Source organism: Meles meles, chromosome 4 (assembly GCF_922984935.1).
Source record: "Meles meles chromosome 4, mMelMel3.1 paternal haplotype, whole genome shotgun sequence".
NCBI lineage: Eukaryota > Metazoa > Chordata > Mammalia > Carnivora > Mustelidae > Meles > Meles meles.
In genome coordinates, this window is record NC_060069.1 from 7,456,035 (window position 1) to 7,479,636 (window position 23,602).

At 45.3% G+C, this 23,602-nt stretch overlaps 1 protein-coding gene across 1 annotated transcript in view; it reads right to left on the bottom strand.

Annotated features, from left to right (window-relative positions):
- LOC123940273 (serotransferrin-like) overlaps positions 1 to 22,769 on the bottom strand; it is a 62,247-nt gene extending 39,478 nt beyond the window's left edge. Inside the window, 13 exon segments of the mRNA XM_046002913.1 lie at positions 908 to 1,052; positions 4,081 to 4,239; positions 5,572 to 5,610; positions 6,190 to 6,280; positions 8,094 to 8,248; positions 9,650 to 9,827; positions 10,629 to 10,810; positions 11,337 to 11,392; positions 12,189 to 12,336; positions 13,029 to 13,205; positions 13,951 to 14,059; positions 20,189 to 20,361; positions 22,655 to 22,769. Coding sequence (XP_045858869.1) covers positions 908 to 1,052; positions 4,081 to 4,239; positions 5,572 to 5,610; positions 6,190 to 6,280; positions 8,094 to 8,248; positions 9,650 to 9,827; positions 10,629 to 10,810; positions 11,337 to 11,392; positions 12,189 to 12,336; positions 13,029 to 13,205; positions 13,951 to 14,059; positions 20,189 to 20,361; positions 22,655 to 22,697 — 1,655 coding nt within the window. The 5' untranslated portion in view covers positions 22,698 to 22,769.
- Between the last annotated feature and the right edge of the window lie 833 nt (positions 22,770 to 23,602).

Sequence of the window (23,602 nt, forward strand, 5' to 3'; positions counted from 1 at the left end):
ACCTGTGTTTTCTCCTTCACTACCGAGAAGCTCAATTACAATACCACTATCATTGTGCCGTTGATGGACTCCTGAACTACTAACACAAGTCTGGATCAGAAAAGACAGTTAAAAAGTAATAAGGACGGGGGTGCCTAGGGTGGCTCAGTAGGTTAAGTGTCTGCCTTTGGTTCAGGTCATGATCCCAGGGTCCTGAGACCAAGCCACATATTGGGAAGCCTGCTTCTCCCTCTCTCTGCAGCTCCCTCAGCTTGTTCCTTCTCTCTCTCTCTCTCTTTCTCTGTCAAATAAATAAATAAAATCTTTAAAAAAGGTAATAGGGTCATAAGGTGCACAGGTGTCTTTATAAAATTAATAAACATCCCATGAAATAGAATTGCATTTGGGAATGTAGAAATCATGTTCTTTACTTTTGTACATTCCCAGGTGAGGATGGCTGGCTCTAGGTTCCCCAAAGGTGCATGGAAGAGCATGAGCCAGAACCCTGACTCCTGTATTCAACTATGGCAGGGTTTCCTCACCATGGCAATAGTAACATTTTGAGCCATGCAATTCTTTATTGTAGGGTGCTGTCCTATGCTTGTGAGATGTTTAGCAGCCTCTACCAATTAGATACCAATAGCACCCAAACCCATTTGATAATCAAAAACATTTCTAGACACTGCCAAAATTCCCCCGAAGGGGAAATCGTTGCCTGTTGAGAACCTCTGATCTGTACTGTTCTGCCAGTCTGGAAAGTGTCTTATAGGGGCTTGGATGCTCCTTCACACAGGCTTCTACGGATGATTGCTAACTGTGGCACCCTAACACATGTAAGACTAACAGGCCAGGAACGTTAGACTTTCACCTTAGTCCCTAAAAAGAAAACTTGTCAGGGATGGGTTTCTTTCAGGGTTAAAATACTCACCTGAAAGCCCCTGTGTAGCCATAGTATCTCTCATGGTTATTGGGAAGACACTCCTTTCCTGGACCAGTTGCCGAGCCAATACACAGAGCACAAAGACTGGAATTTCGCATAGATCCAGGGGCACAGCCTTCCTGGAAAAATTTATCTGTGCAGAAGGACAAGAGGAGGTCAGCTTCTCCTGAGCCAATATGAATAGCCTTCGTCTAATACATAACAGGTGTGTATGGCCCAGGATACGTGGAACATATTCAGTGACCTGCCACCAATTCAGGACCTGCCAGGCTGTAGGCTTTAAAAGGAAACTTAATTGAGGCTAGGAATAGAAGTTAGTAGACCATTATAATTCAGGTAGAGAGGATTCCATGGGCGCCCTATATGTGTCACCATTTATCTAAAGAAACAAGAGGGAAATTACGTAAAAATTGACTTAGAAGTGATAAAATTGCAAGTCTCATTCTGCAAGCTTGTGCTACTTATGTCCAGAAATTTCCTTCACTTGCTTTTTTTTTTTTTTTTTTAAGTTTTATTTGTTTGAAATAGAGCTAGAGAAAGAGAGAGCACATGCAGGGCTGAGGAGCAGAGAGAGAGGGAGAAGCAGGCTCCCCACCGAGCAGGGAGCCTGATGTGGGGCTCTATCCCAGGACCCTGGAATCATGACTGAGCCGAAGGCAGACACTTAACCAACTGAGCCACCCAGGCGTCCCTCCCTTGCTATTTTTTAGAAGAGACTTTGCTAGAACTTTAAACTCTGCACTCAGTTAAAGGCTAGGGGATTTTACTCACAGCTCAGCCCCATGGCTCTCCCATGGCTGTGAAATTGCCAGGAAGCTCAGAAAAGCAGAGATAGAGCCCTTGCTGGTGGGGATCCAGAGCTTTCTGGATATCACCCCAGCTGCATTTTGCATCCTCTCATGTCAGAAAACACTCCAGTGCAGAAATCTGGTCTCATCTCCAAGTCCCCCCACACAGGACTTGTCTGGTTCATAACTGTCTTTAGAGACTTCTTTTAAAGCAGTTATGCATATTTGGAAGTGGCAAGGAGGAAGCTGATGTAAATAACCATTAGAAAACATTTGTCTGGAGTACCTGGGTGGCTCAGTCGGTTAAGCATCTGTTTTCGGCTCAGGTCATGATCCCGGAGTCCAAGGATCGAGCCCCACATCAGGCTCTCTGCTCAGCGGGAAGCCTGCTTGTCCCTCTGCCCCTCCCCTAGCTCATTCATGCCATGTCTCTCTCTCTCTCCCTTTCTCTCTCTCTCTCGCTTACTCTCAAATAAATAAAATCTTAAAAAAAAAATAAAAAAGGAAAGCAAGCAAGCATTTGTCTGTGGTTAACTTACATGTAGACTTTTCATACCTGAGGATATTCAGAGGACATAAAATTAACTGATTTCTCATCCCTTTGAAGGGGTCTAGGTGTTGGGCATTCCCTCAGTGAGACTGCCAAGACCTTAAAGAGATCCACACACTCACATTTCTAGCTCATAGGCTTAAAAGCCTGTGGGAGGGATTGTCCACCCAACAGCCATTTGGATCCCCTGTTCCTTAGTAACAAAGACTTAGTTGTTTTATTCTTTTAATTTTTTCTCCATTATTTTTTATTGAGACATAACTGACATATAACATTACATTAGTTTCAGGTGTTCAACGTGATTTGATGTTGCAATATATTGCAAAATGGTCCCCACAATGGTCTAGTTAACATCCATCACCATACATCATTATAAAATTTTTTTCTTGTGATGAGAACTTTTAAGGTCTACTTTCTTAGCAACTTTGAAATATGCAATACGGTATTATTAACTATAGTCTCCATGCTGTACATTACATCCTCAGGACTTATTTAGTTTATAACTGGAAGTTCATACCTTTTGCCCCTTCACCTATTTTGCCCGCTCCACCATCCCCCACCTTTGGTAAGTGTCAGTCTGTTCTCTGTATCTTTGAGCTTGGGATTTTTTATTTTTTTTTTTATTTTTATTTTTTTTTTAAAGATTTTATTTATTTATTTGACAGAGAGAGAGATCACAAGTAGGCAGAGAAGCAGGCAGAGAGAGGAGGAAGCAGTCTCCCTGCAGAGCAGAGAGCCCGATGCGGGGCTCGATCCCAGGACCCTGAGATCATGACCTGAGCCGAAGGCAGCGGCTTAATCCACTGAGCCACCCAGGCGCCCGAGCTTGGGATTTTTTAGATTCCACATGTAAGTCAGATTATACAATATTTGTCTTTCTCTGCCTGATATATTTCGCTTAGCATAATAACCTCAAGGTCCATCCATGTTATCACAAATGGCAAGATTTCTTCCCTTTTTATGGCTGAATAAAAGTTTATTTTGTTTTATATGTATATAATGTATATAATATAATATATATATACATGTATGTGTATATGACATTTTCTTTATGCATTCACTCATCAATGGATGGACACTTAAGCTATTTCCATATCTTGGCTCTAGTAAATACTGCTGCAATGAACACAGGGATGCATATGTCTTTTTCAATTAATGCTTTCATTTCCTTTGGATGAATACCCAGAAGTGAAATTGCTGAATCATATGGTCATTCTATTTTTAATTTTTGAACAAAGGTCAAAATAGGTGTGGCAGAAACATGCCCAGTAAAAGATGACATTCCCGAACCTCTTTGACAACCAAGTGTGTCTATGAGTCTAAGTTCTGAGCAATGAAAAGTTCCTTGAAGTAACTGATTTCTATTTCCTGGATATCTTCTTTAATACAGTAACCACAGATGATGTATACTTCAAGTCGTCCTTATTCCTTGCTCCTGGAGGCTGCCTGAATCACAGTTGTGAATGTCAACCATGGTTGACCTTGAAAACAGAAGCTGCAGGCTCAGAATGGTGGCTCAGAAAGAGAAAAGGAGCCTAGGCTTCTAATGACCATATCAGCCATGGACTGCTCACCTGGTCCTTTTCATGAGAGATGAAAGTAAACATATATCTACTGAAGCCATATATGCAGCCCAAAAGAACCATTCTGATTCAGCTTCCCAACCCTACCATCTCTTTTAGATATCTCCTTGAGGGTTCACTTTAACCAAAATTTACTACTAAAGAACCAGGGACACGGCATTTTTTTCCATACTACTCTTTTCCCAGAACACCTCTTTCCAGCCTGGCCCTGATCACAGCATCCTCCCAGGATTCACTTACCAAATTCACAGTGGTTGATCCTGCTGTAGAGCAGGCCCATGGGGATGTTCCAGCCTGCGGTTCTTTCTACTGCGGTATGGCAGGACTTCTTGCCTTGCAGATTGTTCCAGGTGAGGCTCTCATCTGCTGATGCCTTAACTACAGCCACAGCTTTATATCCTACAAGAAAGACACCAAAAAAGAAAGTATTAACACTCCTGGGCCCTCCAGAGTATGTCTGCAACCAAAGCCTGCCATCTGCCTGTGAAAGCAAAATTATCCTAAATCATTCCTTCTGTTTTTGAAAGGGTCTTCCCCAAAACTGAGATGAAGTACCAGTCACTCTGTCAGATGGAGATTATTCTGAACATTAAAAACAAAATAGTAAGAAAACATTATCAAAGGAATGGCTGGTATATAACACTTCCCTAAATGCATAAAACTATGAAAGTTATAAACTAGCAACTCACCCTTCACTGTGGAATATCAGAGGAGTGGATCCTGAGGAGCACGTGACTCCCAACATTTTATACAGTAACAATTAGGGAAGCGTAGTAAGTGACCAATAAATTACAGGGAATATTCTGGCCAGGTATTTTTGGGATATGGAGAATACAGGTTTGCACAAAAATAAATATATGAAGTAGAAATTCAAAATCAAGACAGCTGCCATCTTTAGCAGAAAATATTTGTTGATCCTTAACTGCAAATAGAGGATCAACCCATGATTTCACCTTTTTAAATGAGTTAATTCAGTCAACTATTTACAGCAGAAAAGAGAAGCCACATGGAGGCTTCATCCATGGAGGAAGACCAAGTCTTCCTATTTTTGGCCAAAGAGCCTGGGTCCTAGAATCATGGGGAAAGGCTAAGAGGTTGTACTGGGAAATGACCAGAGAGGTCTGAGCACTGGGGCTCTGGGACCCAGTGATCATCTTGGCAAGAATTCCTGTCTTGTTCCTGCCCCATCTTTCCAGATCCACCCCCCACCAGAGCACCAGCTGAGAGCCAGATTGGCCTGAGTTCCTGGGCCCAGCCCTGGCTGGGAGGCTCGGTAATTTCATGCTCCTAGACATCTGCCTGTGTGAGCCTCACTGCTCAGCCCTGCCAGGCACACGTAAGCAAGACTCCCTGGCTGGTGTAACTCTCGTCTAAAACTGTGCAGGCCTTATGTAATGTGAAGGAGTTGGGAGTGCTGGGGAGGGTGTGAACTTGCTTGCAGGATGTAGGAACCCTGACAACTTGTAACCTCTGTGAGCTGTTGGTCCTCTTAGGCATCCTTAAAGGATGGCGGTACCCACTTACAGAATTCAATGAGAAATCCTGTGTGTAAGGCATGGCAAGTGTTAAAGAGTAACCAGCATTATCAGTTATCATCTTTCTGTGGTTCCTTTGCTCTAAAAATCAGTCTCTTCCATTACTTTACCTACTTTTGATTTGAATTTAAACATACCTTCCCCTTTCCCAAAAGCAAGACAAATTAAACTCATGAGGTTACCAACCCCAACTCACCTTCCTCTACTGTGCTGCTACATTGAGGGCCTTGAGTTTCTGGAGGAGAAAATGAAGAAGTCATTAAGCATATATTCTTTGGAAGTCATGCCATTCCAATGTGCATCTCAGAATAAAAAGAACCAGGAAGACAATCTACATTTCCCAATTCCCAAACAGTCAGGCTCTCTGGATTATACAAATTGACTTTTGCTCTGGAAAAGCCTCTGGAATTTAGCCCAAAATTGTAAATTTCAAGTTTCCTGCTCTGTTTGACCTGTGGCCACAGTGGTGCCTGCCAACTATATTTGAATCCCTGTACGCAACAACAGAAGTATGAATTTGGGAAGCAAGGAGACCTGCCAGGAATCCCAGCTGTCTTCTGCAGAGGTCCCCTTTAGCTGGAACTTCCCAGTGCAAAGCCTCCATTACCCCTGGTGGAAGGTGGGATGGAAGACTCTATCCTTCAAGACGAGTGTGGGGATTAGAGATGAGAGAGTCCAGAGTCTAGGAAGTAGGAGGTGCTCAGTAAGCAAAAGCTTTCTGGCCAATGTGGTATAAATCAGGCTATGATTTTCCCATTTCCTCTCTCCCTGGTGTGGAGGAAATAAAACACAGAGAGGCACCCCCTCCACTTACTGTAGTTCTCTGCCAGGACAGGCACGAGACCGCACTGGCCCGCTATGTAGACGAAGCCTCCATCCAAGCTCATGGCATCAGCCTCTCCTTTCTGCAAAGACACAGCACATTACAGCTGGTGAAAAGAGGCCATCTCCTGTCCTACCCACTCCTCCAACCATTTCCTTAAGGCAGCCTTCCCAGCACAGGCCATGAAGGCCCCAGGAGAGAGCAGATGCTGTGCCAGACCCCCAACGGTCTATCACCAGGAATACCCAGCAGAGAAAATAAAATGTACTCTCATTTTCACCCAAACCATGATGAACTAAGGATTATTTTGGAGTACCTTGCTTAGTTTCTTCAGGAGCAAAGACCCACAGTTAGTCCTCCTGTTCTCTCATAAGATGCACTGTCCCAGAGACATTTCCACAACAACTTTCTAACATCAAGAGTTCTTATTCGTCAGGGGTGGGAAGTTGGGGGAACAGGTGGTGGGTAATGGGGAGGGCACGTTTTGCATGGAGCACTGGGTGTTGTGCAAAAAGAATGAATACTGTTACGCTGAAAAAATAAATAAAATGGAAAAAACATAAAAATAAAAATAAAGAAAAAAAAAGAGTTCAGTAAAAAAAAAAAAAAAGAGTTCTTATTCGTAAGACAGATGAGTGGAGTCAGGGACAGGAGGCTATATCTGTGGCATAGAGCACCTTCTGATGGGGGCTTGAGTCCCAAATCAGGCCATGTGGATGAGTGCTCTTTCAGTGCTTGGTGTAGACAAAGTGTTAATGAGTAAAATATTCTCAAATGATCTATTTTTCAGGTTTATAAGCCCTGTATTATAGAGATGCTTAAACTCCACAAGATTACCAAGCTTTCCATTGTGCCTAGAAATCTACTTTCTGGGAATATACCATAAAGGAGTAGTCAAATATGTGGGAAACAATTTGGATTAAAAGTACAAGTGTGAAAAAAAAATACAAGTGTGAGTGTGATTCATACAATATAAAACATGCACGTGTAATTGATAACAGCAAAAAAGACAGAAACAGACTAAATGATGTTATAGATAATGTGGATAAATGGCTAAGTAGATTGCATCACATCCACGCTCTGAAAGAGATTACAATATTAAAAGATCATGTTTTGGGGGTGCCTGGCTGGCTCAGTTGGTTCAGTGTCTGCCTTCTGCTCAGGCTCTGGGATCAAGTCCCGAGTCAGACTCCCTGCGCAGTGGGGAGTCTGCTTCTCCCTCTCCGGTTCCCTCTGCCCCTCCCACCACTCATGCTTGCTCTCTCACTTGCTCTCTCCCAAATAAATTAAAAAAAAAAAAAAAAAGGATCCTATTTTAGAAAAATGATTTGTGACATAAGAAAAGCTAACTAGGTATCAGATGCAGAAATAGAGTAAATTGTGCATCTGATGTGATCCCATTTTACAGGATTTTCTCTGAGTTAGAAGATTACAAGTACTTCTCATTTTCTTTTTGTATCATTCAGGATTCTCAAAACTCTAAAAGCAAACATGGAATGCTCAAGATCATGGAATGATCTTGTGATCACCTAGCATCTTATGAATGCAAAGCTGAATTTCTACCTGCTTGTACAATCAGCAGCCCTGTCAAACCTGTCACTGCACACCATGGGTGTCAGGCACACTCACACCATGGTCCAATCTCCCGTAAGTGAACAAAGCTCAGAGTGCCCTCCACCGTGTGCTGACACCGGGAGGAAACAGAGCCCTAAGGAGCCCTTCAGATCCATAAGTTCAAAAGTACTGAAGCTTCCATGGGGCTGGGCTCCCACATGAAGGCAGGGTTCCTTGGGAACCCAGGTTTTTATATCTTTCCCGAGAACACTTCCTCAGCCTTAGGGACAGGCAGGCAGCAGGGGCAGAAATACTGCCCTATGAAGGCAGAAATGACATACCGCGATCTTGGCAATACAGTCTTCAGTGGACTCTGCTGTTTCACACTCTATTTTCCCTTCACTGTTTACGCTCCACTCATCACACTTGACCCTCTCATGGTGACCTATGGCACACCATTTCACCTTCTTGCATTCATCCCTCGGGGTATCCGGGCCTAGGACATAAGAAAAAGAGCCAGATTTCAGGTGAGGCCTCAGAAGTTCCTGCTGGTTATGAATGCTTCTAACTGTCTTTATGAAAAACGCTGGGATTTGCCAGCAATATACAAACAGGTCCCGTTCCAGGAATTCATCGTCTTAGAAAACAAAGGCAGTAACAATCTCTTTGTTGGCTTCTGATCATTTAGATATGGCTTACAATAATCTCTTCCTAGATGCCAACTTTCCTGCCAACCCCTCTATCCCTTCAGGCTGTTTTGGGTTTTTTTCTTCTTCTTCTTTTTTTTTTTTTTTTTTTTTTTTTTTAAAGATTTTATTTATTTATTTGACAGAGAGAGATACAAGTAGGCAGAGAGGCAGGCAGAGAGAGAGAGAGGGAAGCAGGCTCCCTGCCGAGCAGAGAGCCCGATGCGGGACTCGATCCCAGGACCCTGAGATCATGACCTGAGCCGAAGGCAGCGGCTTAAACCACTGAGCCACCCTTTTCTTACTTATGTGTTCATTGTTTTTTGTCTTCTCCCTGTGGAGAACATAAACTCAGCCAGGGCAAGGGCTAATGGCACCCTCATTGTTCAAAGGCAGTGCCTGGCTTATGGTCGCTACAATTAATGTCTGCTGAGTAAATGGCCATCGATTTGACTGACAGGCTCAGTTCAAGTCACTGCCTCAAGGAAGCCTTACCACAGCTCTAGGAGCTATTTTTCTTTGTTTTCATGGTCTCATCAGACCACGATATTTTGCTCTATTGTGTTTGTTTTCCCTTCTTCTGAGCAAATCTCTCATTTTTAATCAGTCATTCAATAGAGTGGCTCTTCGTAGAACGTTTTTCTTCTCCACTGGTGAGAAAGTTCCATGAGAGCAGAATCTAATATATGTTTGTCTCACCACTTTATGCCCAGCACCTAGCACAGTCTGTGGCTACATGATCAATAAGTGTCTGTTGAATGAATGAATATAATCAAGCAAACATCCAATGACCCAAGGAAATTCGGGAGCAGGATCAAGCTGTCTAGAGCGCCAGCTTCGCACACATTGGTCTTCATACTGGCAACAGGTGTGCAAGTCCGTAGCAGTGGTATATCCTGTTTCACTTACTTTGTGCCAGCCTACTTGGCTCCACAAAGAGGGTAGGACGGCCCTGATTTACACAAGGAAAATCACGCTAGTATCAATCCAAGTCATTTTAAGCATGAATTTCCTTCGATGCCTTCTGGTGATGTCCAGGCCCATCTCATGATGACCGACACCATTTAGCCTCAGTCTGACACTAGGCAGCAAGGCAGGGCAGATAAATGTCAGGGTGGGTTTTCAGTACCTGGGAAGAGTCTGTTGCTCGTCCTTGCCCCCACCAGGTTTCCAGGCTCCAAAATGTCACATGATCCTTTCCCTGTACTTACGCACATCTTCCCTTAGATTCCGAAGAGCAGTGACATAGTCGTAACCCAGGTACAGCCAGGTGTCCATCTTAGAGGGAATCCTCAAAAGCCCTTGGGCAGAGTCCTTAAACAGTAGGTCCTTCCCCAAAGGTGAGCCGAAGAGCTGGAAGGCTTTAGATTTGTCTTTGCCATAGTGTTCCTGTGTATAGTAAAACACAATAGTGATTGGCTACAGCAGCAAGAAAGACTGTGAAAGGGGACTGAGGAAACAAAAACCCCTGAAAATGAAATTAAAACGATGAAATTGTCAAGATTCCAGGAGAAAGGGCAGTCAGGCCTCCTTTTTCCCACCCAGCACCATCCCCATTCCCAGCCTTCTTGCAGTCATGCAACAACCGATTTCGCAGAATATGTTTCTGTGCCTGTCTCCTTGGTTGGGCTGACAGCTCACTGAGTCTAAGAAATGCAGTCTCCTTCAGAAGCTGACACTGTGTGGTTACCACTTCAGCCCTTGATAGACAGATGGGAGGGCTGGATGAGAGGAGGTTGGCTCAGGGCTGGCATTCTGCTGCTCTAGGGAAATCAACATGGCTGTGTGTGGCTTTCTTGCAGTCAGGCTGAGAGGACATTAGGAAAGAGATCATTTCCTTCTGCAGAGGTCATGGAAGGCCTTATGGGGAAGGGAGTATTTGCCCTTGGCCTAGAAGTCCTGGTTTAGATGGAAAGAAACAGAACTACACAATAAGGAGCATCTCTATGTCACAAGGCCAAAATGTAAGGGTCTGACAGACAATCATGCAGGACTAGGTTCTGTATGACTCTGAGTCCCCACTGGGCACTTTTAAACAAATAGATGAATGTGGCCCAGTTCCCACTATGTCCTAAAAAAAAAAAAAAAAAAAAAAAAAAGTTATTCCATAGTGACAAACGGGAATGTAGGAAAATGCCCCAGATCTAAGCAGGGACTACTAAGCAGGAGGGAGGACAGTGAATTCAGTACCTGGGCCTGGTTGAGAAGCTCCCAGATCAAGTCTTCCTTGCCCCCAACACTTCGGGCCACAACAGCATGGGAAGGGACACGGGCCAGGTGGCAGTCCTTATATTTATCTACTGTCATCCTCTCCGAGGTGTCTGGGCAGAGCAGCCTATACTCGTCCCGATCAGCTTCATTTGGCAGGTTTTCTGGGGGAAGAAACCTTGGATGAGCCAACTGCAGGTAGGACAGAGTCATGAGCTGTAGTCTTTCTCCTTATCCCTTGCAATCCCAATGAATCATAGCATGTGCACGCTGAGCAAACCCTGAGGGCCAGAGCACATAAGGGAACTGACTTGCTTGAGATCCCACAGCCAGTTACAGGCAAGAAAGCGTCTGATGCCTAGTACAGGGGTAACTGCCCCATACCCCACAACATGTCTCATCTCAGCAGACCAACTTCAGGCCAAGTTCAGCCAGATGTGTCCCCAGTCCCTTGCTATGGCAACATTGACCAGAAAGAAGGGACCCCATGTCCAGGAGTTTGAAGGATGGACAGAGCCCCAGGCGTCCAGTTGTAGACCCCATAGGTACACAACTCTGCACAAGTAGAAAACCCAAGCAATGATAAAGGAGGAATACAGTATGCTTATATGTGACCACTGTCCATGAGAAGGGTACAGGGTGGGGGGACCCACTGCCTGGAGGGAATTTGTAGATTCTCCTGTTACTTACCGAACACTGTTGAATGCTTGACAAAGGCCACATCCCCAGCGTCATCCATCAGACACCTGTGGGGAAAAAAATACTTTAAGAGGATTCCTGTATGGCAGGCCCTTCACCTCAGGCTTGAGGGTCTGTCTGGTCGCACCATCCAGCCTGGGACAAGGGCAGAGACTGATGGAGGCCTCTATGCTGACCCATAGCTGAGGAAGCACTACGGGGCACTGATATACTACTAAGATGAGGAGGGGATGAGCTCACGGGAACTAGAAATCCCTTATCACATGCTCCACAGTAGCAAAAAAAGTCAATGAAGATATTTAATAGAGAAAAGAGTTTTTAAATTTCTGAAATGGAAAATAAAGACATAGAGTCTCCTGAAAGAGGAAATGTCCCTTGGCTGGCATCAAACTTTAGTATATAACCAAGGTGAAAGAGGGAGAAAAAAATCAGCCACGTGAGCTGTCTGCACAGGGGCAATGAGGGAAGGCCGGAGAGAGTGCATTGAACAGGAGCCCCTGCTACAATAGAAGCAGAGGGTCAGTCACTGAAGAATGGTTCAAACACTAGGATGTGCCTGTTTCCTTAGGCTCTGCCCAGTCCAGCAAAAGAACACACTGGGCAGGTTCCAGGGCTCTGGGGAGGTAGAAAAGATCTCCAGGAGAGGGGCTCCCTTGTCAAATGTCACATAAAAGGTATATGCACTGGCTTGGCCTGGACAGTCTCAGCTGGATCACTGAGTCACTGTGAGGGCATTAGGCCTCTGGATGCCTCTTTGTAGGCTAGGCTCTGCTACGGGCCAGGTAGGGTCTCCCAGCCTGAGGACAGTTTGGCCATCAAGGAGCAGCAGCTGGTCTCACTCACTTGAAGGCACCTGAGTATCCGAAGTATGGTTCATGGTTAGAGCAGGCACACTTGTCTGTCCCTTTCCCCGCACACAGTTGACATAGTTTGGGAAAGACTGTCCGATCTGCACAGGGAACACAGCTGCCCGCGAAGAAACTGGACACCGCTGTTCAACATAAGACATGTAACACAGGTCATGAGCTACCCTGGGCACAAGCAATTATAGCTCCCAGTCTAGGGTTTTTAGGGAACAGAGAGTGACTAAAGGAAAATGAATACACCCAGTCTCAGCACACCCTTGCATATGTTCACTGATATAGAACAAGGTTTTCCAAAAAGGGATGAGTTAACCTTTGTCTTCCCACCACCCTCCCCAAGAACCAGACCTGTGCCTGCCATTGACCCAGGCCTGTCTCAGGTCACTGTCAGACTGGAACAGCTCAGAGAGAGGTCTCCTCTGGGAGTCATATCTAAGAGATGGGAAACCCAGGTAGAGAGGTGCAAGCCAAGTTCATGGCCAGCAGATAGCCACCAGAAAAGATGTAGCAGATCAGCCACAGATAGGAATGAACCCCAGGAAAGTGATCAGTAGGACCCAGCAAACTTGGCCCTGACTGAAGCCCTCTGTTGGGCTTGATGGCCTTCCCCCCACTTCTCAGGATAGCCTTTGGTTGGGTGTTAGGAGCTCAGAGAAGAAGAAACTCAGCTGACACCTGAGTTTCTGGTGTGGCAGAACTGACCAGTTTAAAGCCAGTGTACCTCCTCCCTCCACTCCTGGGATCACCTGATCATGTCTGAGTGATCCCAGTGTGGCCTGTGTAGGCCTGCCTGATAGCAGTCACCCTCTTGCCTACTTACCCTTCTGAAGAGGGTCACGTGGCTCAGGCAGCTTCCAATAAAGTAAGCCCATAGGGATGTTCCATCCAGCAGACCTGCCAAGGCCTGTATGGCAGGACTTCTTGCCTTCAAGCTCATTCAGGTTGAAGTTACTGCTCTTCTTCACCAAAGCCACAGCATAATACTGGGTTTTTTGATCTGCAAAGAGACAATGTGAATGAAAGACCCTTAACCTGGGCCACAGGGAAACATTGCTCATCACTACTGGGTTCCTGAGTAAAGAAAGGGAATCCACAGGGCACATTTATGTTGGGTTGGGTCACAAAGGAAGAGAGATCAAGAAAACCTGCCTAGACTTGCAGGGGGAAGAAAGGACCACAGGGAGAACATTTGCAATTACAGTCCAAGCAAACACAGGGACAAGAAGGCCACATAAACATGTGGCCCAAATGCTTTTTGCCTTCCATGGCCCTGCAGTGTGTCTGCCTACACATACCAACCAGGCCCACAAGGGAACTGGAGTTGTTGCACAGAGACCACATTTATTCCAAGTACTTCCTGTTCCTGGACACAGGCCCAGGGACAGCTGGTAGCTCTCAGAGGAGATGCAAGGCTGTTGGGGCTCCAAGTATGTACTGTGTAGCTCTAAACCCTAGTGGTTCAGGTCAGGTTGTGCACAGTCTGCTCTGTTTCTCCAGGGAGCCCATTTCACAGCCCAGAAGGTCGGTGTCAGGAGCACCAGTCCTCAACCATCCCAAAGCCCCAGAGACCTTGAGTTGTGCCTATGGCAGCTGATAGGGCCTCTCATTCCCCACTGACACCCAATGGGAAATACTCATCAGTATTTTAGTCTACATTAGCTGCCTGGGCAAGGCACACTCAGCATCGACCAGGAGAGAACAAGAGCCACAAACCCTCTCCTGGGTCCGCAGGAAGAACTTACCCCCTCCTGCCTCATAGAACTCTGCCACTACAGGCTTTAGGTTGTAGGGATTCAGGCCCGCCTCAAACACCAAGCCTGCATCCAGCGTCACAGCGTCTGCTTCATTTGCCTGTAAGACAACAGACCAGACCCTGATGAAGTCCTTACTTCTGAGGAAGGCCTACCGACACCCGGGCAAGTGAGGGCAACTGGCAGGGCTTCTTGGATCTGGGGCCAGAAGAACCCTCACCTTGGCCCAACTACACATCCCACCAAGGCTTTCAGTTGACTTCACCGCCCTGGTAAGGGGATTTGGCCACCATATTCCTTTTTTTTTTTTTTTAAAGATTTTATTTATTTATTTGACAGACAGAGATCACAAGTAGGCAGAAAGGCAGGCAGAGAGAAGAGGAAGCAGGCTCCCCGCCGAGCAGAGAGCCGGATGCGGGGCTCGATCCCAGGAGCCTGAGACCATGACCTGAGCTGAAGGCAGAGGCTTTAACCCACTGAGCCACCCAGGCACCCCTGGCCACCATATTCCTATTCCTCCCACATAGAGTAAGGAATGGATTATGTTTTTATTTCCCCTGGTAAGGAGTCTGGTTCTTGGCCCAGAAACCTATGTGTGATCTTTCAAGAGCAGCATGAATTAGAGGAGCTTTTCCTGGCAGACCTCATGGGGGAAAGCTGCCCTTCCAACCCTAGACTGGGTACAATGCATAAACACAACAGACACTGAAGGAGGTTGCAACCATGCTCTTACACATATTTATACTGCGAGCCATATTTATGCTACATATTCATACTACGTTGCTTTCTTTGGTAACCTCTTTATCTTGAGCCTTCTGCTGAGGTCTTCCTCAGGCACTCTGTGAAGCCCTTCTTATGGGGGAGGGGAGACTTGAAGACACTGTGTCCACTCTGATTCAGTACTCAGGACTTTTTCTTCCTGTCCTGGGACACCATAACTACAACAGTCTTGTTCAAGGATTTGATACTTTCTTCAGGCTTTACCTGTCACTTATACTATGAACTAAGAGTAAAATGCTGATTATTATTTCTATTATGGCTCATTGTTTGTTTAATGAACTATTCAGATGTGTCGAGGTCACCACTGTTCAACTCAGCTCCATTTTACAGTTGAAAAACAAAGGCACGGGAAGTTTGTTACTTCCCCAGCTACATTGCTAGTAAGTCATGGAGCTGGGATTTAGATTCAGGTTGTCTGGATTTATTTCTTCCATTACAGTTACTTGCTGGATATTTTGTTAGTTAGTTAATCTTGGGGCAACTTTTAAGGGTTGGTATTGTTTTTATTATAATACACATCAGACAAAATTTACTGTTTAACCTTTTGTAAGTATACATTTCAGTGCCATTAGATACATTCACATTGGTGAAGGACAGCTGTATTCCACAACTAAACACCAAATATGAAGCAATCTTTGTGGCCTCCTTGGTATCAAAAAAGTTAAGCACAACCTCTAGCCTCCACCCACCCACCCCACACACCACAGAGTAAAAAACAAATAAGCAAACAAACAACTTTTCCCGGAGCAGTGAGACTGGGGCTTTATGGACAAGACACCAGGATGCTGATCAGGCATCACTGTGGCCTCAGGGGCAAAGGAACCAAGGAGCCAAGGCCTAACTCACGGGATCCAAGGGGAACCTGAACCAGCAAGGAGGAGGAGGATTAAAATCCAGTATAACCCCCACAGGTGCAGATAAGCGCACTCAGAAGAATACGAACCACAATGCCTGAGCGTCAGGAGGAACAAAAAACTGGAGGGAGGCTGAAGCTGTCTGATGCAGTTGAGAAGAGCTGCCTGTGAGGGATTTACTTTTCTATACAAATGGAAGGCTGCAATCAGAGTTAAAGCATAGAAAAGGAAATTACCAGAACTAAAAAGAGAAATTATTTGAATTGGTACGTCTAGAAACAAAAAATATAACTGTTGAAATAAAAAAGTGGTGAATGGAGGGGCGCCTGGATGGCTCAGTGGGTTAAGCCTCTGCCTACAGCTCAGGTGATGGTCTCAGGGTCCTGGGATCCACATCGGGCTCTCTGCTCAGCGGGGAGCCTGCTTCCCCCTCTCTCTCTGCCTGCCTCTCTGCCTACTTGTAATCTCTTTCTCACTGTCAAATAAACAAAATCTAAAAAAAAAAAAAAAGAGTGATGAATGGGCAATAAGTTGATTAGACACGTTAAAAGTAAGAATTAGTGAAGTGGAAGCTCTATCTGAAAAATGTACCCTAGATCCTGCCAAAAAGAGGTCTAGATGATGGAAATTGTGAAAGAAGGATTAAAAGGTTAGATTAAAGAAGACCCAACATGTGTCATCTTGGAATCCTAGAATTTTTTTTAAAAAAAGAGACTGAAACAAAAAAACATTTAAAAAGATAAGGGCCGCAGACTTTTCAGAATTGATGAAAAACACAATTCCACAGACCCAATATACACTAAGCAGGAGAGGTACCAAGATTTTCACAACTGCAAATTAATCATAGTGAATCTATAGAACATCACAGACCAAGAAAATGAAACCTCAAAATCAGTCAGAGATGACTGAAGCAGTAACAGGATAATACCACTCTTCTCCACAACTACAATGGAAGTCAGGAGACAGTGGAATAATACTTTAAAACAGGGTAAAAATATCAAGCTAGAATTTTACATTCAGCAAAACTACCATTCGTGAGATTAAAGCATTTGTAGAGGAAACAAGCAGACAACTGAGAGAGTTTAGCCAAGATACTGGCTCTAAAGAATCCCCCCAAAATTTATATACCAAGAAGGAAACATATCCCAGAAGGATGGTCTGAAAAATGAGAAGGAATGGGAAACAGACTAAATGGCAAAAATGTAGATGAATCTAAATATTCCGTCTCTCTTTCTAAATTTTTGGGTGTGTGTACACACACACATAGACATAGACCCACAACCCCTCCCACACACACGTATATTTTTATATAGTGTCTACAAACACATGAAGTATTTACATTGTGGGTTTTAAAAAGATAGACATAAAATATTAAATGGTAATATTTAAACAGGGAAGAGGGAAGTCTGAGCGACTGCTTCCCAGAGTCATTTTATTGTCTGAGAAGGAGGGCCAGGATTATTTTACTGTAATACATTGGTAAGCTTAAAGTACGTAGTAAAAATTTAAGGAACTCAAAAGGAATATACATAAAGTGCTTAAATTCATTGCCAGTAAGTGGGAAAGTGGAATAAAGGGAAAACAATGCAAATGAACATTCACATGTGCAAACTCAATTTTTAAAAATCAGAAGAGGAAAAATCAGAAAACAAGGGAAGGCTGGACTAAAATCAAAAAGTAATATGGCAGAAATATGTCCAAATTTACCAGTAATAATAATAAAATAAATGAGATTTCACATAAAGTAAATAAATCTGATTGTCAGACTGTATTAGTAAAATCCAGCAATAAACGTTTCAAAAGATGCACCTGAAGCAGGAGCAACAGAAAACTGAAAAGGAAGGAATGAAAGAAATCACAGGAGAAGACTACTAAGCAAAGAAAGTTGATGTAGTACGTTAATAGAAAAATAGAGTTTAGTCAAAAAGCATTGCCAGATAATTTCGTAATGATAAAATACCAAATTCACCAAGAATGGTATGGAGTTTTCACTCATATGCTGGTGGTAGGAGTAGAAATTGAAATAATCACATTAACTGTCAACTACACTCCAAAAAAAAGAGGAAAGAGCCCGGATGTCCATACACACACACACACACACACACACACACACACACAATGGAATAATACTCAGCCATCAGAAAGAATGAAATCTTGCCATTTGCCATGACATGGTTGGAACTAGAGGGCATTATGCTAAGCATAATAGATCAATCAGAGAAAGACAAATACCATATTACATCACTCATATGTGGAATTTAAGAAACAAAACAGAAGAACATAGGGGAAAGGAAGAAAAAAAATAAGAGGAAAACAGGGAGGCAAATCATAAGAGACTGTTATCTATATGGAACAAAGTAAGTGTTGCTGGAGGGGAGATAGGTGGGGGATGGGATAGTTGGGTGATGGGCATTAAGGAAGGCACGTGATGTAATGAACACTGGGTGTTATATGCAACTGATGAATCACTGAATGCTACCTCTGAAACTAATAATACACTATATGTTAATTCATTATTTTTTTAAAAATCAAACATATTTGGCATTGTCTTAGAAGGCAAATACATATCCCATGGCACAGCAAGTCTGCTCCTACATATATATATTCAAGAGAAACTATTAATACTTGTGACCTAGGAGATGTGTTAAAAACATTTGTCGGGGTGCCTGGGTGGCTCAGTGCATTAAGCCTCTGCCTTCGGCTCAGGTCATGATCTCAGGGTCCTGGGATTGAGCCCCATGTTGGTCTCTCTGCTCCGCAGGGAGTCTGCTTCCCCCTCTCTCCCTGCCTGCCTCTCTGCCTACTAGTGATCTCTCTGTCAAATAAATAAATAAAATCTTAAAAAAAAAAATTTGTCAAGCCCTGATTAGAATAACCAAAAGCTGGAAAGAACCCAAATGCCTAATGACCAGAAAAGAAAAAATACATTGTTTTATACTAGCATAATGGACTATTGTGGGCTCTGAAAATGAATGAACAATAGCTATATTCAACAATGTGGGTGAATCTTAGCATAATATTGAGGAGGGAAAAACAAGGAGAAGACAACACATAGTAATGCCATGTTTATGAAACTTTTTACGAATCAAAACCATACAGTCATTCACACATACCCACGTACATCTTAAAACTAAAATACAAGACAAGGGGCGCCTGAGTGGCTCAGTGGGTTAAAGCCTCTGCCTTCGGCTCAGGTCATGATCCCAGGGTCCTGGGATCAAGCCCCACATTGGGCTCTCTGCTCTGCGGGGAGCCTGCTTCCTCCTCTCTCTCTGCCTGCCTCTCTGCCTACTTGTGATCTCTGTCTGTCAAATAAATAAATAAAATCTTAAAAAAAAATAAAATAAAATACGAGGCAAGAAAGTTGTAAGATTGAGAATGGATGGAGAAAGACATCGGTAACTGTAAGTAGGGCCAGTGGGTTCCACCACACTACGTGGTTGCCATTCCCGTAGAATCCAGTGCTGCCACACAGCCGCCCTAGAAGTCAGCTATTGGTACTGATGAAGCTTTGAGAACCCGTGTTAGGTTCATGGATAGTATTATTTTATATTATCAGCAATTTAAAAATGAAAAGGGGCATGCATAGACTAGAACTAAACAAATGTCACAATTCAAGGGTTATAATTTAAAGCACGATCATAACAGATCCAACTAAAAAACACACACAGGCCAGTTGTTTTTTCCAAATCACTGATTCCTTCAGTCAGTCGTGTGCCGTCTGGCTGAGTCTACCTTTCCCACCTCATTACTCCTTCCAGCCTCCTGCTCGCTCTACTCTTTCACCCTGATTTCCCTACAGCAACTTCAGAGACCCCCACTCTGCTATCTTGGGCCGTCTGCACAAACTGTTCTTCGCTGCCTGACGTGTTCTACCTGTGGCACCCGGCAGGCGTACCCATGCTCATCCTTGGGGTCCTAGTTTCATTGCTTCCCTGTCAAGGAGGTTGTGCCCGACTCGCAGGCCAAGTGAGTTTCTTCTGAATGTCTCTGTCTGAGCACTGTACACTTTCCCTCCATTGTACATCAACACTTTGAAATTTACAATTTATTTGTTTGCATATTTTTCTTCTCTCTAGAATGGTATCTGGTCAAGAATAAGGGCCAGATGTGTTTAAATTCACCACTGCAGCCCCATTGCTCAGCGCAGGGTCTGACGCCCATTCAGATGTGCAGGGACAACGATGAAGGAGTGAAGTGTTTTTGGAAAATCTGAAAAACAAAGAGATCAGCAGCCATCTGCAGTTGGCACTGTGTTCCTCTCCTCCATGAGCACCATTCATCTAGTTCCCGTGATGTACCACAAACTTCCAAAACAATGCCATATGGTCATTTTGATAGTAAACATTCTTGTTTTTTTCCCTGAATTCAGAGAACTTGGTGCCTCAAAATAGTCCCCTTTTCAGAGTGTGTTGGATTTTGTTTTAAGACTCTTTAAAGATAGCTACTCCAATTTCCCTTTCTGAAGTGCCTTTATTAGCACTGGAGGTTGATTGTCCCACACACCAGCCTCCCACCTGAGTAGAGTTGTTCCAAAATGTCAGAAAATAAGGTTTGGATTTTGTTCCACTCTCTTTTAGGCAACAGTGACTTACCCAAATGGCCTTGATGCACTCAAGGTAGGATGTTTTCTTCACACAGCTGACAAAAGGACCATTTTCAAGGACAGTTTTCATATTTTCCATGAAACTGGAACACTTACTGGCCTCATGGTTTGAGACCGTGCACCATCTCACAGTTTTCTCAGGGGAGACAGCCAGACACAGCCCTAGGAGAAAGAGGTCAGAAGTTGTGTTAGTGGGAGAGACAGATCTTGAAGGATCTTGAAGTCTCCATCTCTCCCATCCTGTCCTCCTCCCATTCCTCCCATTAACACCACAGAGCACAGATTCCATTGCCTTCTGAGGCTGGGGACAAGAGAATGGAACCCTAATGGCCCCCTAGTCACCTGCTTACCACCCTATGCTAGCCAGAGGGATGCTGGCTTGACCATAGCTCTTAACTGAAGACCACAATAATCTGCTTTTCTCTGTTTTCCCTGCCTCCTTATCTCACCATCATCAGTGTGACAGAGCATTTTCAGCCACTTGAAGGCATTGGCTCGATATGACAATTTGGGGAAGCGAGAAAGACAGGAATGACCATCTTTTAAAGATGATGGAACTGGCCTTAGAGAGCGATGCTTTAACCTAAGATCATCCAGCCTGTTAGTGGCCAAGACTGGCCTAGAAACCAGGTCTCCAGCCTTTGGTCTCTGCCCAGGGAACAAAAGAAGATGACTTTCTGGGTTATTTTCCATCTGCTTGGCCAGTAGGTAGGGGTAAATGACCGATGAAATAATGAATTTGCCTTTGAATGTCGTCTATCCTCCTCTGTTCCAGGAATAAGTAGAACTCCACATATTCAGTGGCTCTTTCTGTTTCGAGTGACCCCTCCCTCAATTTTCATCAGTCTTTTGGGCTGCCATTAGGAGAAGCTAAAGCCAGCCGTGTCTGCAGCTATTGAAATCATGTGGTTGCCTGAGGGTTTTGAAGGGTCAGGGGTGGGAGTTTGGGGGAACAGGTGGTGGTAATAGGGAGGGCACGTTTTGCATGGAGCACTGGGTGTGGTGCAAAAACAATGAATACTGTTACGCTGAAAAAAAGTTAATTAATTAATTAATTTAAAAAAAAAATCATGTGGTTGCTCCCAAAGACCTCTGTCATCTCCATTTGCTGTGGAGAAGAGCACAGGGCTGACTCAGGGAAGCTGATGAATATCCGCAAAGCGCAAAGCAGGAAGAAGGGAGGGCAACACTTCTCCACGATGCATAAGGAGGAGCCACTGGGAAATTACTGCCCCAGCCACCCTTTATCCCACCTCTGCCCATGAGAAGTCGTGGGAGGCATCAGGATTCAGTGGCAGACACACCCACTCCCACGCCCCTCCCCAAACTGCCCTTCCTGAGGTCTCATGGGCAGGAGTTTATCCTGAGTCCTGCATTTACCTTACACAGCCCTGTGAGGTGCTTTGAGGGTGGGAGGGGGACCGGGGCCAAAGGCAAGTAATGCAGGGCCAACTCCCAAGGGTAAACTTTTCCAGGAGAGACAAATAACGAAACACAAAGCTCCAAAGGTATAACGAATGCAGCAGGAGAGGCAGAAGTTAAAGAACAGAGGATGCCAAGCAATCTCAGGAGGCGATGCGCGTGGCAGAGGGCTCCCAGTTACAGACCCCACAGCACGGATGTGTGCTGCAGACTCCACTCCACTGGTGCCTGGACCCATGGCCTCATTTTCCCTCAGCCAACCCTCCCTGGCCCAGCCTTCTCACTGGTGAGGACACAAGAAGCCTGGATTCAGGGGTGCCTGGGTGGCTCAGTGGGTTGGGCCTCTGCCTTTGGCTCGGGTCATGATCTCAGGGTCCTGGGATCGAGTCCCGCATCGGGCTCTCTGCTCAGCAGGGAGCCTGCTTCCCCCTCTCTCTCTGCCTGCCTCTCTGCCTACTTGTGATCTCTCTCTCTGTCAAATAAATAAATAAAATCTTAAAAAAAAAAAAAAGAAGAAGAAGCCTGGATTCAAATATGCTTTGAATCCCTCAGTGGCCCTGCTTCTTAGCAGGACATCTTCAGTGCCAAGGGCAGCCATGGGCCATCAGACCGCCAAGGGTGGGGGCGCAGTCAGATTTGGGAGGCCTTGAATGCCATTCTTAGCAGTTCAGACACGACTCAGGAGACCTCATAGAAGGGATCTGATAAACCATGATGCAAGTGCTCTTATTGCATTCTAACACTACGGGATTTACTGGACAACAAGGAGGAGAGCATGGAGAGGAAGCAAGGAAGCATAGAGGGCATGAAAAGGAGCAGAGGCACTAGCAGGACAAGCAGCTGCCCTAGGCGCAGAGCTGAACCTAAGACAGTTCTCAACCAGGTGCAGGGATGCGGCGGGGAAGAGCAAAGGAAGTTCTCTAGGCTTCCAGCCCAAGCGTGGATGGAATCCAGGAGCCTGTGTGGCCGAGTGGAGGGTGCAAAGAGCTACCGAGCTGGCGACTCTGGGGGCCTTCCCCGAGCCGGCACTCACCCAGGACCGCGCAGGCCAGCAGGGTGCGGACAGCAAGCCTCATCTTCCTGGGTCTGTGGCTAGGAGCTGGGAGCACAGACCTATGGGCTTCTGCGCCGCCTCCCCGCGTCCAGTGCCCCTTTATGTCCGGCCCAGCGGGCGAAGCAGAATCTTTGACCTCCTGTGTTTGCTCAGCCCGCTTGCCCAATCACCCCTCATCCCTCCCCCTTCATTCCTTCCCCAGGCCGATCACCTCATTTCCTGAGCTCTGGAGAGACCCACGGATGGAATCTAGCACAAAAATGCTGATTGTAAGGGAATTAAGGAAAAATGAACCCTTTGTTCATTTGTTCATGTTGCGCTCTCTCTGTGCCAGGAGCAGGGCCACGGCGGGGCGTGGAGGGGGGGCGTGTTGGGGAGGGTGGTTCTGCTCCCGAATCTCAGGATGATACTAGAGCTGGTCCTGCACCAGTCCTACACATTCATCCCACGGATAAATGCGGGAAGGAACTACCCTAGATCCAGACGAGAGACGCGGAATGACAAGCAAAGACCTTCCTCAGAGAGGGTGCCAGAGAAGATAAAGCTGGCCTCAAGTCAACACCCTTCACTTGTTCCCAGGTGTCCCCAGAAACTCTGCTCCTGGGTTCTCAAAGGCCCTTCTAACTGAGGCATTGCTCTCCCCCTATATGCCCCACTGATCTAAAACTCCTGGACTGAAAACCTTCCTTCCCTCCACGCAGCCTGACAGACACCTCAGCCGAGGGACAGAGTCACAGGGGAGACAAACTCTCCCACAAGAAGCTACCCAGGAACGTGACAAAGTCCAGAGACTCAGAACAGAAAGACACCAGCACACAGCAAGGGGCCCAGGGGAGGATGTAGCCTGGTCTCAATGCCTGGGTCATCCCTGGCTTCCTCCAGCTAAGTGGTTCCCAATTGACTTTGGTTGCCCATTCTTATCAGGAA